Raw genomic sequence first — 19,467 nt, 5'->3', positions numbered from 1 at the left:
GCTACCCAGGGGCCACTGGCGCACACGGTCGAGGACTTCTGGAGGATGATCTGGGAGTGGAAGTCTCATACTATTGTGATGCTGACAGAGGTGCAGGTGAGGGTGCCGCCCAGCCCGGGCCCGTCAGGGGCAGCCTGTGCACATGAGGGGCTGTCGCCGTTCATTACAAATGTCCCGCCTGCCATCAGGGCAAATGCACGAGTGAGACCAAGCCAGGACCACCAGGGAGGGAGAGAGGTTGGAAATGAAAAAGGTTTCACCTCACCCACTCCTTTTTTGGGAGTGAGGTTTAACTGTAACTACCCACTGGCCTTTATTCTTAGTCTACATGGTAACCCGCCCTGAAATTCTGCCATTTTGTATCAGCCAAGATCATAACCTGTTGAAGAAAAAGACGTGCATTGACTTTTTCAAGACATGAAGACATTGATATGTGTGCCTAATGGATATTGTGCTAGAAAATTGAATGAGTTAACTGTTCCTTTTGCGGAGATCCACCCATGGCCTTCTTGTATTGTATTTATTTAATAACACAACAAACACTCGTGAATTCACCACCCAACAGTAAAGCCAAGCTTTTACCAACAATGTACATCTGTCTGGGTGCTCCCCCAAGACATAACTACTGCTGTGAATTTGTGTTTTGATTCTTTGCTCTAAAAAGGAACAGCTTTATTGTGATGTAATTCACCTATAATTCATGCAATTCATCTTTTTGAAGGGTACAGTTCAGTGGATTGTAGTATATTCACAAAGTTGTACAACCATCACCACTATCTAATTTGAGATCATTTTTATCAACCCAAAAATAAACCTTGTACCACTAACAGGCATTCCCCATTTCTTCCTTCCCCTAGCCCCTGGCAACCACTAATCTGCTTCCTAACCATGGGTTTACCTATTCTGGACACTAATATAAATGAAGTCATACAGTATGTGGTCCTTTGTGATTGGGTTCTTTCACTTAGCATCATGTTTTCAAGGTTCATCCATGTTGTAGCATGAATCAGTAAATCATTCTTTTTTATTGACAAATAGTATTCTTTTATGTGGATATACTACATTCAATGTATCCATTCATTGGTTGATGGAAATTTAGGTTGTTTCCACTTTGGAGCTGTTATAAATAACTCTTGCTTGGCCGAGCGTGGTGGCTCATGTCTGTAATCCCAACCCTTTGGGAGGCCGAAGTGAGCAGATCACCTGAGGTCAGGAGTTCGAGACCAGCCTGGCCAAGTTGGCGAAACCCTATCTCTACTAAAAATACAAATATTAGCTGGATGTGGTGGTGGGCACCCGTAATCCCAGCTACTCGGGGGGCTGAGACAGGGAGAATCACTTGAACCTGGGAGGCAGAGGTTGCGGCGAGCCGAGATTGTGCCACTGCACTCCAGCCCTCCAGCCTGGGTGACAGAGCAAGACTCCAACTAAAAAAAAAAAAAAAAAACTGCTGCTTGAACGTTCAGGTAGTAGTTTTTGTATCGACATGCTTTTTCATTTTATACCTAGGAGTGGAATTGCTAGGTCATGTCATTACTGTATGTCATAAACTTGTTTAACATTTTTGAGGACCTGCCAGACTGTTTTCCACAGGAGCTGCCCCATTTTACATTCCCACCAGCAATATATAAGGGTTCTAATTTCTCCACATCCTCAGCAACACTGTCATCGTCTTTTGGATGAAAGCCATCCTAGTGGAGACGTTCTTTGCTTTTAAAAAAAAATCTTTTAAAATCATATCTGTTTATGGCTACAGAGACTGTTGTTCAGTTTTGCTTGTGTTTGAATTTTATATAAAGAGTATCATTACAGCATGTTGTCTTCTGAGATTTGCTTCTTCCACTCAGAACTGTGCTTCTGGTGATTTTCTATGTTGATGCGTATGCTGTAGTTCAGTCATCATTGTTATTTCCTTATATTCTACCACACAAACTCTATCGTGCATTAGCTCACGTATTCATTCCCTCTCCTGTCACGGGCACATGAGTTGATTTCATTTTATCGTTTTACAAACAGTGCTACTGTACGTTCTCTTTTTTTTTTTAAACTTTGAGTTCTGGGATGCAAGTGCAGACTGTAGTTTTGTTCCACAGGTATCCGTGTGCATGGTGGTTTGCTGCACCTGTCAACCCGTCATGTAGGTTTTAAGCCCTGCATGTATTAGCTGTGTGTCCTAATGCTCTCCCTCCCCTCACTCTCCACCCTCAACTGGCCCCAGTGTGTGTTGTTCCCCTCCCTGTGTCCATGTGTTCTCCCTACCTATACATTCTTGTACGTGTCTATGCTGCACTAGGACTGAGATGTATCAGAGTCTACATGCTATATTGAAGAGTATGTGAAAGTTTGAATTTGCAAGATCATTCCTGATTGCTTTCCAAAGTGGACATCAGCAATGTGTAAGAGATATCATTCATCTACATACCATGGTATTCTCAAGTATAGTATTTTCAAGGTGTCCTAAATATTGTTAATTGAAAATTAACAACATGTCGTTGGTTGTGTAGTTATTGTGCATGTATTATCTTTCTGTGGCTCTTATTTGCGTCTCTAATTCCTGCAAGGTCAAGCATCACTTCATGCATTTGTGGATGGCACGCTTCCTCTTGTGCCAATTGCCTGTTCCTGGCTTTCACTGACTTTTCTGTGGGGTTGTTTGTCCTTTCTTACTGATTTATAGGAGCTTTCTGCACAACCTTGATACTAATCCTTCATTGGTTTTATGTATTGCAAACATCTTATTGCAATCTGTGGCTTGACTTTTCACTCTTTTCATGATGTTTGTTGATGAAGAGAAGTCAATCTTATTGTCATCCAGCTTTCAGGCTGTTGTCTCATGACTGGTTAGCTGTTTGGGCTCCTGTCTAGTAATCCTTGTGTACGTACCTCAAAGTGAAAAGATATTTCTTCTTCCAAGAGTTTCACAGTTTTGTTTTTTACCTTAAATCTTAATCCGTCCGAGTTGATTTTTATTAAGGTGAAAGGGTACTACACATGGAGGTGCAGAGTGTGCACTGCCCAGTTCTAGGAAGAGCTGGGGCACTCACATCAACCCTGCTGCGGCGTGAGTCAGGGATCCAATTTCATTTTCCCAGGTGGAAAACCATTTTCCAGCCCCACTGATTGAAGAATCTCTCATTTCTGACATATACTAAGGTTTCATATGTATTGAAGAATCTCTCCTTGCTGACATATACTAAGGTTTCAGATTCTGTTCTGTTCCCTGGGTCAACAAGCATTAATAGGCATTTATATTCATATTCATATTCATATTCATATGTTATTTTTTTGGTCAGATTGAATACATTAAGTGGTTTGAGAACAATTCTGCATTACAAACTTGATATCGCCAGCAGCAAATTATTTATTACAGGATTACAAGACTTAATTTTTTAAAATTTTATTCCCTAAGGATAAATGCTACCAGTATTGGCCGACTGAGGGTTCAGTTACTCATGGAGAAATGACAGTTGAGATAAAGAGTGATACCCTTTCTGAAGCCATCAGTATACGAGACTTCCTGGTCACTTTCAATCAGGTATTGTTGAACTAGCTTTGTAAACTCTTGTGGACTTACTGAACCATGCCCTCCCTCCGGGTTCTGCTTGTCATTGATCCAGAATGTGCCCCTATACCTGTCCTGCTCCTTCACTTAGTCCCAGGTGGCTATGAATGGCCAATGGGTTTCAGAGACCGTGGCAGGTCTCCTGTACAATTCCCACCTCCCTGGCCACCTGCCTCCCGTTCCTCTCGCAGCAGAATTATAGTAGCCATTAGCTGGGGGAGAAGGAACAAAGGGGAATACTGAAGCCACAGGGGCCTCTCGGGGCCCTCCTCCAGACTGCCTTCTCAGAGGCCCCCAATTGTCCCTGTTTCCATTGGGTCCTTGGTTCTGTTCAAACTCTCTTTTTGGCAAAGAATGAGAACTCAGGGCCAGCCATGGGTAGGGAGACTCCCTTGTGCACAGGACTTGATGCTGAGCTCTAGACAGTCAGTACCATGAAATGCACCTGCCACTGTTTCCTCCATGCCAGCCACAGAGCCACCCCAGTCACCAGACTCAGATACCTCTCATTTGAGCTCTGAAGGGAAACTCGGGGCCCTGACTTCTTGAGAAAGTGATTCCCTTCTCTCTAGCAGAGCTGCCAGGGATCCCGTAGGGGTTGGGTGGACCTTGCAGGGCTCCAGGTGATGTCCTCTGCACAGCTCAGTCCCCCTTGCAGAAGGAAGCACAGCCAGCCACCTGCCTTCTTTAGGGCAAGCAGGTTTCAGCCTTCTCCTTCAGGCTGCCTCGGTGGGGACACTGGCAGCACAGAAGCCTCAGGGAGGGCTCCCAGCCTTGGCCAATCCCTGAGGAGGCAGGTGGGTCTGGGGCCCGTTCCTCGGAAGGTAGGTGGCACTGAGACCCCCTCTCCTCCCTGCAGCCCCAGGCCCGCCAGGAGGAGCAGGTCCGAGTAGTGCGTCAGTTCCACTTCCACGGCTGGCCTGAGATCGGGATCCCTGCTGAGGGCAAAGGCATGATTGACCTCATTGCAGCCGTGCAGAAGCAGCAGCAGCAGACAGGCAACCATCCCATCACCGTGCACTGCAGGTGAGCCCTGGCCTGGAGCCCTCCAGGTGGGATGGACACAGGCTGCACGCCCCCAGTACCTGCAGCTGTAGGCAGCAGAGCCTGGTGGCAGCCCCTGGCCCTGGTATTCCCTAGAATCTCCTCTCTACCTCCCCTTACACACATGCATACCAATTTCACTTAAATGCACACATGTCATTATATCATACATAAGATGCATACATGTCATTTTTTGTGTGTTTTTGAGACAGAGTCTTACTCTGTCGCTCAGGGTGAAGTGCAATGGTGTAATCTCAGCTCACCACAACCTCCACCTCCTGGGTTCAAGAGATTCTCCTGCTCAGCCTCCCAAGTAGCTGGGATTACAGGTACCCACCACTGTGCCCAGCTAATTTTTGTATTTTTAGTAGAGACAGAGTTTCGCCATGTTGGCTAGGCTGGTTTCAAACTCCTGACTTCAGGTGATCAGAACTCCTCGGCCTCCCAAAGTGCTGGGATTACAGGCATGAGCCACCACACCCAGTTCATGTCATCTTAACGTACATGCAGAAAGCATTTCAGAGGGAGTAGCTGGGAAACCACGCAAACACACACTTCCATGTGCTTTTGAAGTCATCAAAAACTGCTAGGCAGAGCTCGGAGGACCACACTCCTGGACTTCAAGTTCCTGGGTTGGCTTTCAGAGACTGCCTGGCTGGGCTGCTGTGCGTACAGCCGCCCTCTCCCTGGGCTGGGATTCACAGCCATACGAGGAGTCCCAGCTAGGATTGTAGCCACGCTTGTCCTGCAGCCTCAGCCTGACTACCAAGTCAGGCCCAAAGGCAGAGGGACCCCAGGGCACATGGGAGACCGCTGGGTCCGCAGACAAAGGCATGAAACCCAGTATGCCCTGGGGCTGACGCATGGATCTGGCCAAGCTCACAGGCCACCCACTGGTGTGCCTTTTGTGCCTCTGTCGTTCTGATCATGCCGGACACTTCTGCTGGCAGGGACCACGACACCTGGCAAGGTTCTTCCAAATAGGAGCTTGGGGTATTTCTATCCTTGGATGGTGCTAATATGCTCCTAAAATGACAATTCCGTTTCTTGTCTCACACCAGTGGCGCCCACTCTTTGTGACTGCCTTTCACCCCCACCCACTGTCCCACCCCTTGTAGCTGGCAGAGTTCTCTCTCTGTGGGACCCCTCCGGGGTGCACTCCTGGCCTGGCCAGTAGGTGGAGCACACACCTCGGTTTTCAGTTTTCCTGACCCCTTCCTAGAAGTCATTTAGGATAAACTTGAATGCGTTCCATAGGGCAGTGGAGATGCAGAGGTGAACAGATCCCACCTGTGGGGAGGCAGATGTGGGGCAGAGCATTATGGCAGGACAGGAGCCTTGGAATAAGCCCACACATGAGATTATGGCAGCCAGGCATCTCCAGAGCACCTGCTGAAAGAGGCCGGCCCACCCCACCTCCTCCGGGCCAGTTCACCAGGGCCCTCCTACAAGCGCCTGGGCTCTGCTCTGGTGGGTTTGTCAGCAAATGATCGTGCTAAATGGAGGTGACTCAAATCGGCCTTGCTGGGAAGTGTCAGTTGACTGTTCCTGTCTGTGGATGCCCTTAAACTGGCCCTCCCTTTCAGCATCACCCATTTCAGAAGACAGCACCTGGCACCGTAAGGAGGGGGTATGCCAGGATTACCTCCTCCCTAGACCTGAACCAGGAGGGTTTGCATTTCTGACAAGTTCCCAGGTGCCGCCCGTGCTGCTGGTCCAGGGACCACACTTTGAGAACCATCGCCCTACGCAAGGAAGAAGGGAAATGGTGACACTCACTTAAAAACTTGTCGCTGGTCCTGACTCATTTGATAAAATATCTGTCTGCTGTAATTAGGGAGGTGTTTTAGGAATTTTACATTTGCTAAATCTTGCTCAGAAGCTGAGCTACAGACAAGTGATCATAAAAATCCAGTCAAACTCAGATCATTTTCAACGACCTTTGCTTCACTGCTGCTCTGCAGGGCTGAGTGGTCAGCTCTTGGTTTCTCATCCCCAAGTGCAAGTCAGATGATCTGCATTAAGCATTTTCTCTCTGCAGTGCCGGAGCTGGGCGAACAGGTACATTCATAGCCCTCAGCAACATTTTGGAACGAGTAAAAGCCGAGGGACTTTTAGATGTATTTCAAGCTGTGAAGAGTTTACGACTTCAGAGACCACATATGGTGCAAACCCTGGTAAGAATCTGAGTAAGGATGTTACCAGAAGAGTGGAGAATTATTTCATGTTGTATTTGATGTATGTTTCATTAAAGGACCTTAAGTACATGGGGGAGGTAGGAAGGTAACATTCCCAAGGAAAAGAGCCAGCTGCAATTTTCACGTAAACCTCTGCAGAGCCCACCTTCCTTGGGTCTCTGACTTGGATATCCTCTGGGCAAGACTCGGGAGGAGGGGTCTGTCCACCAGTTTCAATGTCTGAGACCGCTTGGAGAGACACACTGAGGATAGGAGCTTTTATGTCAAAGTGAACTGTTCTACGAGATTTCAGTGTGCACTGAAACACATAGTTTGTTGGGGTTTTTTTATTTGGTTGGTTGGTTTTTTGTTTTTTTTTTTTTGAGACAGTCTCTCTCTGTCATCAGGCTGGAGTGCAATGGTGCAATCTCAGCTCACTGCAAAATTCGCCTCCCTGGCTCAAGTGATTCTCCTGCTTCAGCCTCCCAAGTAGCTGGGATTAGAGGCACACACCACCACAGCCAACTAATTTTTGTATTTTTAGTAGAGACAGGATCTCACCGTGTTGGCCAGGATGGTCTCGATCTCCTGACCTCACGCTCCGCCGGCCTCAGCTTCTCAAAGTGCTGGGATTACAGGTGTGAGCCACGGAAAAATATACTCTTATCAAGTTCAAAAGCAGCGCTGAAATGTAAAATCCTGGCACTCATCATTTCAATGTTACACTCTCCCATGGGACTTGTTTCCCTGGCTGGGTCTCACTCAACCTCAAGAGACTGTCCGAGGACTGGAGGAATCCCTCTAATGTATTAATACTTTTCCCTGTACATTCTCTTTCATTATGACGACTCCTGCTTTCTGGGTTTCAGAAGCGATTCCTCCTCACCAAATACGACTATGGCTCATGATGCTAACCCAGCAAGTGCAGTTTTAAAGGCTGTTAAAACGCAGCCTTTTTCCCAAAGCTTCCCACTTAGGACCTGTCTCCCCTGCGTGCTCACTTGCTACACTAACAATCCTGGCTCATGCGGCCCCCTGGGCATAGGCGAGAAGGAGAGGGCCTCGTTAAAGAGGGCCTCCTTCCACACGCCCCTCACAGCAGGGCACAGCAGGAATGAGAGCACGTGAGCTGAGGGCGGGCCTGCCCATCCACACCCAGGCTGGGCTGGAGCTCGCGATCCTCCACCCTGGCTGCACATGAGACCCACCTGGTGGCATTTACCCTCTTCTATTGCCCAAGCCACCCCTCAACCCAATTAGGCAGAATCTCTTGGGGGTTGTATCCATATATTTAAAGACACCCCACACAACGTGGTTTCAAGGTGAATGCAGGTTTGAAAGCCAATGGACTAGAAAGCTGGGTACCTCCTGGCTCTCACTCCTAAGTCTGCCGGCTGTGCCAGGATGGAAACCTGGACAGCTAAAATCGATGGGGGGGAAAAGGCACCTAGGGCTTTCCTGCCGGCCCCAAAACCCTGACGCCAGCACTTTCAGGCCTTGAGGGCTCTGAGGAGAGGCTGAAGGCTGATTCATGCCGCCTGGAGGTCATGCCTGCCTCTGATAGTCCACGCTGCAGGAATACACAAACTGCAACAGCTTTGGGGGTGGAAAAAGTGGCAGACCATGCCCAAGAGAGGTTTTAAATCAAAATAACAATAGTAATTAGTAAAAACTTAACAGGAGTCCCCTGTAATCCCATCACTTTGGGAGGCCAAGGAGGGCAGATCCCTTAATCTCAGGAGTTCAAGACCAGCCTGGGCAACATGGTGAAACCCCATCTCTACTAAAAATACAAAAATTAGCCGGGTGTGGTGGCACATGCCTATAACTCCAGCTACTTGAGAGGCTGAGACAAGAGAATTGCTTGAGCCAGGGAGGCAGAGGTTGTAGTGAGCCAAGATCGTGCCACTGTACTCCAGCCCAGGCGACAGGTTGAGATTCCATCTCAAAAAAAAAAAAAAAAAAAAAAAAAAAAAAAAAAAAAAACACCTTAACAGGAACCCCTTAAAAAGAAATCCAGTTTTTAAACTACAAGCCAGACTCTCTGGTTTCTTCCCTGTTTTTGATTTGCCGCAGGCTTTCCCAGGCAGTGCTGATGTCCTTCGTCCTGTCTGCCCAGCAACCTCAGTCTGGAGGAGACACTGCCTGTCCCTGCAAAGCTTCAGCTTTTGCTGTCATCCTAGCTTCACAGCTGGACTCCCTCGGGGCTCTGTGAACTTGGACAAGCTCCTTCCACTTTCTGGGCTTCAGTTCCTTTCTGTGGAAAATCGGGATGATCGTGCAGCCCTTAGAATCACTGCGCAAATTTTGCTTTAAGTACGTCAGGGGCTCTACAAGGGCCTGGCCTCTGGGACGTGCCCAACGACCTGTGGCCAAGACCATCTCTCTAAGTAGCAGCATACAGCGCTTCCTTCGTCTTTTTAGGGACTCACAGCTCTCAGTAATCTGCCTGGTCTGGCCAATAGATTCTATTTTCGAGAGCATCTAGCGTTCAGGTGTCCTCCTGTCTCAGCTGTCCTCTTCCTGACCCCGGCTTCCCCCTCCATGCTCCCTTACTGGGAAGCTGCCCTCAGATTGTGGCTGTCATCTGTTCTCTGTTGCCTGGTAACAGCTTGACAGAGCACTTTGTAACCTGACTTTTAGAGTCAGAGTCTAGTCCAATGCCCATCCCATGATGAGTGCTCCAGAGCAAGTGGTGAATCAGCAAAGAAATGAGGGAGAAGTGAGTCACTAAATAACTGGCAGGTGTTGGGCGCTGTGCACCCAGCTGCCTTACACACGTCATTTTCATTTCATCTGCATTGGCCACTTGCCCTTGGGCCTGCTTCTGCTCACAAGGAGTGTTCTGCAGGCACCTCCAGTTAGGATGGCTGAGAGGCCTGCCCAAGATCTTCAGGTATTAAGTGTCAGAATGAGATTCAAACTCTGACTCCAGAAGTGAAGGGCTTAACTAAAGCTCTGTGCTGCCAGACCTAATGTATGGCAGGGATATTTTGGCAAAAAAAAAAAAAAAACACAGGCACCAAAACATTATCGAGCAAAGAGATGATCACTGCCGTGCAGGTTGAGTTAGCCCTGCAGTGAGCACAGTGGCACAAGCCAGTTTCCCACTGCTGAGCACTCAGGAAAGACTTGCTCCCAGCATCCTAGGTAGGCTTTGGTTGGAACTGACATCCCAAAAGCCACAAGTACGTCTGTGTTCCTGGAGCCTTGTGGCTTGACCAGAAATGTCTATCTGTGACCTGGGGTGTGGCTGTGTCATCCCAGCACACTGTCAAAATACACTTCATCCATCACTGGCCCCAGTGGCTTGTACTCAAGACAACATGGGATGGTCAGCAGTTCGCTGCCGTGTTTGCTGTGAAAACAGAGTAATTAGCGATCGCCTCCATTTCCATCCCATGCTGAGCCAGCTTTGATATTCAGCTGATGTTGCTTTCAGTTGGAAAAGTCAAAAACCAATTTGCACATATAACACTTTATGCATGTCATGAAAATCTTTGCTTCTTTAAAAAGAGCCTGTATTAAATTCCTAAAAGGAATTAAATTCCTTCTAGGAATTAAGAATTCCTTCTAGGAATTTAATTCCCTTTCTTTTTGAAGGCTGGGTGATCAACTGCATGTCTTCATAGCCTGAAGTGAGGACCCTACAATCCGGTCTTGGCTCTTCCAACAACTTCATGCAAATTCAGGAGCAAAGTTTCAGGCTCACTTTTTCGAAAACCCAGCTCATTCCCATCCTGGCCAGGGCGGAATGCAGAAAGGGCTAAGCCAGCTGTCTGGCATCTTTCCACCCAAAAGCATTTAGATATTTGCTCACCATGTACTGAGAGAAGCCCAAGGCCAATGTGCTGGAAAGACGCAGGGAGGATGCTGAGGACATCTCTTTGTCTTTCAGGCTTCCCAAGCTCAGGTATCCCACCCAGGGGCCTGGGAATATTGACTCATATATAAAACAATGTCCCTTTTGTATAGTAAATTTAGGCTTTAAAATAATCTAGATGTGCATTTTATTTAAATTTTATAGATTGCTTTCTTATGTTATAAATTTATTTGGTAATGTTAGTACTCTGTTTTTCTTTGCTCTTTTCTTTCTCTCTTTTTTTTCTTTGAGACAGCGTCTCACTCTGTCACCTAGGCTGGAGGGCATGGTGCAGTGGTGCAATCTTAGCTCATCGCAATCTGCCTTCTGGGCTCAGGCAATTCTCCCACCTCAGCCTCCCTAGTATCTGGGAATACAGGTGTGCACCACTGCTCCCAGCTAATTTTTGGATCTTTTTTTGATAGAAATGGGGTTATATCATGTTGCCCAGGCTGGTCTGGAACTCCTGGCCTCAAGTGATCCTCCTGCCTCAGCCTCCTAAAGGGCTGGGATTACTGACATTGAGCCATTGCACCTGGCCTGCTTTTTTTTTTCCAATTCAAAAATAGTTGTTTTCCAGTTTCAATGTGAAAGTTCCAGACATTTTACTCAGCCCATTAAATACACTAACTTGAAACATTAATACACTGACACGTTTTATGTAGGAAAACAGCCTTATTTGGAATTCTGCATGTGCCCAAAATTAAATTATGATGTGTATAAAGGTATATGTACCCTATTTTAATGAATAGTCAGACTTATTTATGTCTTGTTTTTGAGTATTTCTCCTGATTAAATTAATCAAATATATTTTTTGGAATATCATTTTAATATGTCCTTATTTGTCTTTTCAGGAACAGTATGAATTCTGCTACAAAGTGGTACAAGATTTTATTGATATATTTTCTGATTATGCTAATTTCAAATGAAGATTCCTGCCTTAAAATATTTTTTAATTTAATGGTCAGTATATTTTATAAAAATCATGTTAATTTATTTCATAGTTGACATTAATATCTTCCCTAATTTCTTTGTACATATTCTGTTGTGCCTTAAAGGCCACCTGCTATAAAGTTGTTAAATCATAAATATGCTTTTTAAAAATTGGAGTAATGTATTAAGGTCAAATAATATCCCATAAAATATATATTTCTGCTAATAGTAAATATCTTAATTTTTCATTAGATTCATATCATTTAATTTCACACATTCAACACCTCTAAATGTTGTCATCTTAATATGCGAAGTGTGCCTCTGCAAGATACTAACCACAAAGCTCACGTTAAGAAAACAGTTGAGGACTCAGAAGTCAGCTGAAAATGCACTTTCCCAACACTGATTTCACAACCCTGAGCAGCAGCATTTTTGGAAGGCAAATTGTCGTGACGATACAATGTAAATGAGGACTTTTGTAAAGTTCTCAGTCTCAGCCCATGCAGTTTATCTTTACATTTTAAAGATCAAAGAAGTCTTTACAACCTGAATCGAGGTCTCAAACACACTAGAGTAGCTGATGACTTTACAGTAATATTTAAAAATGCATTTACTCAAGATTGTGTCTACGCCGTCTTGGCTGGATGAGAACGGATGTAACTGCCGAGTCTTCCCGTTGACCCATCGTCTTGGGTACAACAAAGTCAGCCATCGGAGCTGCACTCCGAAGCACCACTTGCTGTCCAGCTGCCTGTCTGTTTGGCCCAGACAACCCTCAGAGAATCAAACCAGCTGCCTCTCCCACTCTTCCCTCCCATTCTGCCACAGCAGCCTGTGCTGGTCCAGAGCTACGCCTGGAGGCTCAACACGAAGCCACCTCCCACCCAAACGATCAGACGAACAGAGCATCTTACGCATGCAGTACAGAGGAGCACACATTGGGATGGAAACAGAAGAATAACCACAGGCAATTAAACTTTACATTTTCTGAGCAGCATTTTGGTATTTCCACATTTCTTGTAAAAAGCTAAGATTGTTTGTAAGAAAGGAATCCTTAAGATCTAGATTTACACCATTTTTTAAAGTCCCACCTTTCAATGTTTAATAAAAGAAAAAAGAAATCCTTAATCTAAAAGCTAGATTATTTTTGAATGGAAATACTACTGAGACCATTGACACTGGACAATAATAATGATCCCATAGCCAGGTAGGATCGGCTGATGGGGGAAAAAAGGATAGGGTGTGAATGTCCCAACATTGAATTTCATAGCAGTTATCTTTCTATGGACATTAGGTACCCAGCAGATGAGCACAACATAAACAAGAAGTTATCTGGCCTACCTTACTACTAAAAGCATTTAACACATGCATTTTTTGGTACATCTTTTGTTTTTTAAAATCGATATAAAGGCCTTATTTGACATTTTCCCTGGTAACGGCTCACACCCTCGTGTTGCCGTGCTCATCCCCTATTCATGATGGTGTGTGCAAATGCAACCCCAGGACACGTTGTTCTAATAGGCTCACAGGGAATCAAGCTTCTTGCCCACTCCACGGCTCCGGGCCCCATCCAAGGGCAAGACTTGGTGCCCAGCTGGAAGGATGCAAGCACACTTGTGACTGCCATCCTCACCAGCTGCATGTCTAGGCTGCCCTGCTGAATGTGCTTCTCTCTCATTCTCTGTACAATGATTCGGCATCTCGGTGGAAGAGGAAAAGGGAGCTTTTTGAGGCTTGCCAGGTCTCTTTTGTTTTCATCGTTAAAATTCCAGATCCAAAGCCTTTTTTTGACTGAAGGAGAAGAGAGGGAAATAAGCTTCCGTTCAGCACCTGAACCCTAGAAACAGAGCCAGCTTGCTACGACGAAGGTGGCGTTACTCTGGTAATTCATTTGAGAGTTCAAAGTCAAAGTCAAGGGGCACAGGCTTTGGTTCATGTCTAGGAGCCCTCTGTCAGAATCCTTGAAGCCCTTTAATGGTCTAACTGGCATCTCTTGTATCAAGAAGTACCTTTAAGGTAGACCTTTTCAGGGTGCCCTCAGGAAAGGGCCCTGCTCGTGGTTTTTCCTGTCCCTTTAGACCAACCCCAGGTGTCTGCTGCAGTGGTTCTGCCTGTTCCCAAACCTTTTCCATTCCAGAAACAAAGCAGAAGCCACTTCCCCAGGTGGCAGGACTCTCCCTGGAACGCAGGACGCTCCCCTTTGCCACCCAGGGCAGCATCTGCCTTTTAGAGGGGTCAGTCATTACAGCCTCATGGCCTCTACCGAGGCCCCTGTTCACACAATCTCCTGGGCCTTAGAGCAGCTCATGCTGTGGGGAATCAATCCCTGGGGGACTCCATATCGTCTCAGCAACCTGGAAAGGTAATCTCTTCTTTCCTTCAGTCAAAGAAAGTCCATTGTACATAACAAAACAGCCCCAAACAGCCCAGTGCCGACACCAGTGTTCCTCTCACCTTTTCCTCTGTTGCATGCAGTTGCGTTCAAATGCCAAATAGTGATTAGAAGCTGACCATTCTGATCTGTGTGTGATACTGGTCACTGTGTGACTGCCTTTACGGTTTCTCTCCATGTGCTATATGAATGAAGAATGCATACCAGTGTTTTAAAAGGTATTTTTATGTGTTTTTAAACACTTTTTAAATGAGCCTGACACCTGTGTTTCAGCATTTGGAGACATACCCACGTTCTTTTAAGTGTATGATTACTGATACTTTATTGTTTGTTCAACTAAGTTGTGTTTAATTTATGTGCAATCTTTATAATATATGTATGTTATTACAGCTTCAACTATCATATTTTCTTTGATTACATTTATAATTTGATCTTGCTCTGATTATGCCAGTGAATGTTGCTGAATTATTTGTATATGCAAACTGCAAGATTTAAACCATTCTGACGCAAGGATAAACCTTTACTTTGACTACCAGCCTGTGTCTTTTTCTTCAAATCTCTTAATTTCATTCCTGTAGGGGGAAAAAAAATCACCTGCTATGAGATGATGTTTGCTGTTGTGGACCCTTTTGTTACTGGTTTCTCCTTATGGGTCTGTGGGTCCCAATGTCCCATCCTAGACAGGCAGCATTTACTCTGCTGTGAATGTGGTCTTGGCTCTTCCCCTGGGGTAAGCATACCTGGACACATGAAGGTGCAGGCCCAGCTGGATACAATGGGGAGGGGCAGAGGGATCCAAGGAAAAGGAGGTATGGAGGAGGTATAGAGGAAGTCACCAACTGGGCATCCACCAGGGGTCAATGAACTCAAATAGCCCTGCCTGAGCCCAATGCCGCAGAAGGAGCTGAGGTCTGCAAAAGTACAATTGCTAGACCAGCCTCAAAGATAGCCCCTGTCAACAGAAACACACAGATAGGACACTGAGTGCTGAGGGACCTCAGGAGAGACAGGTAGGTAGTCAAAGGCACAGGTTAGGGTATGCATCTCAGCAAGCCACTCAGAGAAGCGTTATTGAGACTACACTGAGAGCTCCACTCTACCGAGATGCGTAAGGGGTCTCCCCACATCTACTGCATGAAGCGGCAGGATGCTGGAGCACTGACCCATGGCTCTCGTCCATCAGGTGGAAGGTTGGTTCCAAGGCTGCCGGCTCCCTGACATATGCATGACCCTCTTGTGGGCATACTGTTGCCAAAATCGGAGGAACATCCAGGGCAGTGACGCTGAACACCCAAGGAACCCGCTGTGGTCACCAAGCTCCCAAGCTTGGCCTCTAATGCTTAATACTGAGCGTGGTGGCTGTGTGTCAGTGGGGAGCAGTCAGTCCAGGGGGGCCTCAGGCCATCTGCTGAGTTGCTGGGAGGGCAGCTTCAGGGTCCAGGACAGCCACACCCCAGTGGGGGCTCACACTGCCACTTCCACATTCAGTGCCCACAGCTGGTCTCCTACTGGGTCCAGAGTCTAACAGAACCAACTGCCCCTTGTCTCGAAGGATGGGACAATACCAGCAAAAAGGGGGACGTGTTTGTTATAAGCATTCAAACCAAACGGAAATACACCAAGAGTCTATATGCATTCAGCCGTTTTCCTAACTCCCCTCCCCATCTCAACCCACGGATAACTTTGGAGTACATCTCAAAACAGACAACACTCTGCAATTTAAATCTGTATAGTTACAGAAACATACACATTGTTTGTTTTTATGACCAACAGTCAAACTCCTGGTATAGCATCAAATCCAGGACGACCATTGTCAAAATCACTTTATGTTCTGCTAAGAAAGCAAAAATGCTGCTGTTTATTCCTGTAGGATCCCACCAAGTTCATGATAATCTTGATGTTAGGGAGGTTAATATGTGAAAGTCACATATTAAGTGACTGGACCGCAGTGATACAATCATAACTCACTGTAGCCTTCACCTCCTGGGCTCAAGCAATCCTCCCATATCAGCCTCCCAAGTAGCTGGGACTACAGGTATGTGCCACCATGCCCAGCTATTTCTTTTTTTTGTAGAGATGGGGGTCTTGCTATGTTGCTCAGGCTGATCTTGGACTCCTGGCCTCAAGCGATTCTCCGGCCTTCACCTCCAAATGTGCTGGGATTACAAGTGTAAGCCACTGCCCCTGGCTATTCAGTGCTATTATGTTCCAGATTCTTCCTTCACCTTCTCATAGAGAAATCCCTAGCAATGAAGAATGTATGAGCCATGGGAAATATCTTGGAGCTTCAGGAATCTAATAAATATATTCATGCTCTGATGATGATGATAATTAGCATGTATTGATGCTTACCAAGCTTTGAGTAAAATGCTATGTTTTACACATATTGTCTCATGTAATCTTCTCAACAATGCTATGTGCTCAGGTACTGAGCAGCCTCATTTACGGATGGGAAATTCTCTAGCAAAGTTAAATGACTAAGTTCACACAGCAGCAAATTAGACAAGCTAGAATTTACACCTAAGCATTTGACTCCGAAGTCTAAACTCTCTCTAGGAATTTACACTGCGCAAGGGTGTGGAATGCATGCCAGACATCACATCAATTTTGCAAATGATAAAGGAGCACCTGGCAGACAGGCAAGGGCCAGGATAGATTTTAGAACACCCCGACCTGTGAAAGAAGTAGAGAGACCTGCACCAGCTCTATTTCTGCAGTGACACACACAGGTGTCAGAGCCTTTCCAGTCAAAGGCGGGGAGCCTTTCCTGCTTTCCTGTCACCGAGACCTGGGGCTGTGCTGTCAATAGAGTTTTTGTTTGTTTACTCTTCAGGTGACATCAAGAGCTTCCCCTGGGAGGTTGGGTTGCGGAGGCTGCTCAGGAACCCCACTGGAGAGATGGGTCAAGCAGGTATCCAAGTCCAATTAGCTGGCTCAGGGCTTGACGTCACAGATGTGGGACTGTCAGAGATGGGCAGAAGAACACGAAGCTGACTGGGGCCCTCACAGAGCATGACACAACAAACCAAAACTCCTTCCTGAAATCACCGTGCACACTGCGGGAGGGGTTTCCTGCCACATATCATGGGCACTTTCTGTTTTCTCAGGAAGAGCAATAGCAATGAAATCCACATTGCCAAATTATGGAGTGCTGTGTGCCTGCATGGCACTCAGTGCCAGGGATACCAGGATGGGGGTTTGGTGACTGTGTCCTGGGGATTCCTTGGGGGTCTGGAGCATCTGCACAGCATGGCAATCAGCTTCTCCAGCTGTAACCAGAGTGCCAGGAGATTCCTGCAGCTAGTCTAGAGGACTTTTCCAGGAAGCCCAGCACGTGATAGGATCCCAGCTGCATGAAATCATTTTTAGTTACGTAGCTACGTTTACTTTACGGAGTCGCCGTTTGCCATGCTGACTCTCAGTGACAGCCCAGGGTATGGGCTGGGGTCTGAACCCTCTTCCCTGACCAGACTAACCACTGAGCACTGCTCTCCCTCTCTTCCTCCTCAGCCTCTCCCGATGGTGATGAGCCCCAGGTGCACCAACCTGCTAACTTTTCTCTTGCTCCAACAGCAAGGCCTCTTCTTCAGGACTAACCGGCCTACCGCAGGCTCCTGCCCCTGAAACTTGCCTGCAGATTCACTCCCAGGATCCATGCCAAATCGGGGTCACCAGAGGAAAGTTAGGGCATGTACTTTCATCTGCTGACTTGGGGCTGCCCTGGGTCAAATCCCTGTCCCTCAACTCAGCACCTCTTCCAGCAAAGCAGACACGGCTTCGGTTGCGGGTAGTTCTCAGAACACAGCGGCGGTTCCTGCAGGGCTAACAGCGGCTGCGATGACTTACTGGCCCAGAAAGAAAATGACCATCCAGCCAAGTTGTTGAAGAAAGGAAAACAGAACGTCATGAACCAGTCTCTCTTAACGCTGGCCTGTCAGCCCCACCCCCACTTAGTTTCTTTCCCCACTCTCCCCATAATAAACACCAGGGTTTTAAGACCATTTCATCACACACTTTGTTGGACATCTCCTGGGGCTGGTCACTGGGATACAGTAACCAGGAAATACACAGTCGGCCCTCGTGAATGAACAAAACTTACCACCCCAGGAGGGGAGCCGGAGACTCAGTGGGTTAGCTTCTACAGTGCTACGTGCTACAGAGAGGTACAGAACAATTCCAGGCAAAATGAAGGACTTGCCCCAACCTGGACGACAGGCATGGGGGTGAGGGCGCCCACAGGGAAGAAGGCTCCCTTCAGCTGAGCTCAGTACTGGATGAAATGATCTTGGTGGAGCAGGAGGGAAAGTTCCAGGCAGGGGAAACAGAGGGGGTGTGTGGTGGCTGGGGGTGCCTGGCTAATCAAGGCAGGGGATGGTGGGTGCAGTGGCTCACGCCTGTAATCCTAGCACTTTGGGAGGCCAAGGCGTGTGGATCACGAGGTCAAGAGACCGAGGCCATCCTGGCCAACATGGTGAAACCTCATCTTTACTAAAAATACAAAAATTTGCCAGTCATGGTAGTGGGCACCTGTAGTCCCAGCTACTCAGGAGGCTGAGGCAGGAGAATCGCTTGAACCCAGGAGGAAGAGGTTTGCAGTGTGCTGAGATAGTGCCACTGCACTCCAGCCTGGCGACACAGAGAAACTCAGTCTCAGAAAGAAAAAGAAAAAAAAAGAAAGAAAGCTCAGGAAAGGACTGGGGGCCAGATCACAGGCCTTTGGAGGCGAAAAAGTCAAAACAGCTTCTATTTATTGGGAATGTCCTATCACACAGAAATTCACTTGGAAACTGAAGCTCAGAGAAGTTACCATGCCATAGTGGGAATAGGTGGGTATTTGTTCTCAAACAGCCTAGAGGAATGGGCAGTATTTGTGAGATCCCCGCTTCCCACCAATACCAAGTGAAGATGTGTTGTGTAGAGGTGTTCTCCATCTATTAAATATGGGGGTAGCCCTTGAATGAACGCTTCTAATCAGTCATCAACAGCCTTGTAAGATGAAAACCACCCTTAGCATGCTCTTGAAATACTGTACTTACCAGGGTGAGAAAAGGAGCTGACACATGTCAGCGAGATTTCTGGTTAGAGCTGAACTCGAGGGATTTTCCTACTAAACAGAATATTCCACTCTACAGGCATATGGCTGGATGACGGTTTTCTAATGTGAGGTTCATAATTACTAGTAAGTCTGAAGTGTTAGAACAACTTGATCATAGCAACATTCCTACTCAAGGTTCTGAAGCTGGGCTAACTAGAAGGAAGCATTTACGCCTCACACCTTCCAAAGTGCCTCCACGAAGAGCTGTCCTTCCTTGAATACCCTCCCCCACTCTGCTCTGGTGCAATCCCTGTCCCCTTTGCAGCCTGTGGAGCCCTCAGATGTCCCCTCCCTACCCCTTTCTATTCCCTCCCTCCAGCGGAATGTCATTCTCCTTATGATCATGGACAACGCTGTCAGAACACTCTCATGGCAGCCAATACAGCACAAGCCAATAACAGA

General features: G+C 46.8%; 1 protein-coding gene across 1 annotated transcript in view; it reads left to right on the top strand.

Moving 5' to 3' along the window:
• The window catches only part of PTPRE (protein tyrosine phosphatase receptor type E), a 176,899-nt gene extending 162,394 nt beyond the window's left edge, over nucleotides 1–14,505 (top strand). The window contains exons 17-21 of the mRNA XM_017537833.2: nucleotides 10–102; nucleotides 3,410–3,535; nucleotides 4,422–4,588; nucleotides 6,648–6,783; nucleotides 11,500–14,505. Coding sequence (XP_017393322.2) covers nucleotides 10–102; nucleotides 3,410–3,535; nucleotides 4,422–4,588; nucleotides 6,648–6,783; nucleotides 11,500–11,574 — 597 coding nt within the window. The 3' untranslated portion in view covers nucleotides 11,575–14,505. The remainder of the gene's footprint in view (nucleotides 1–9; nucleotides 103–3,409; nucleotides 3,536–4,421; nucleotides 4,589–6,647; nucleotides 6,784–11,499) is intronic.
• The last annotated feature ends 4,962 nt before the right edge of the window (nucleotides 14,506–19,467 follow it).

Source organism: Cebus imitator, unplaced genomic scaffold, assembly GCF_001604975.1.
Source record: "Cebus imitator isolate Cc_AM_T3 unplaced genomic scaffold, Cebus_imitator-1.0 Scaffold107, whole genome shotgun sequence".
Lineage (NCBI taxonomy): Eukaryota > Metazoa > Chordata > Mammalia > Primates > Cebidae > Cebus > Cebus imitator.
Note: the sequence above shows the minus strand (reverse complement) of the source record. Positions and strands in the feature narration are given on the sequence as shown.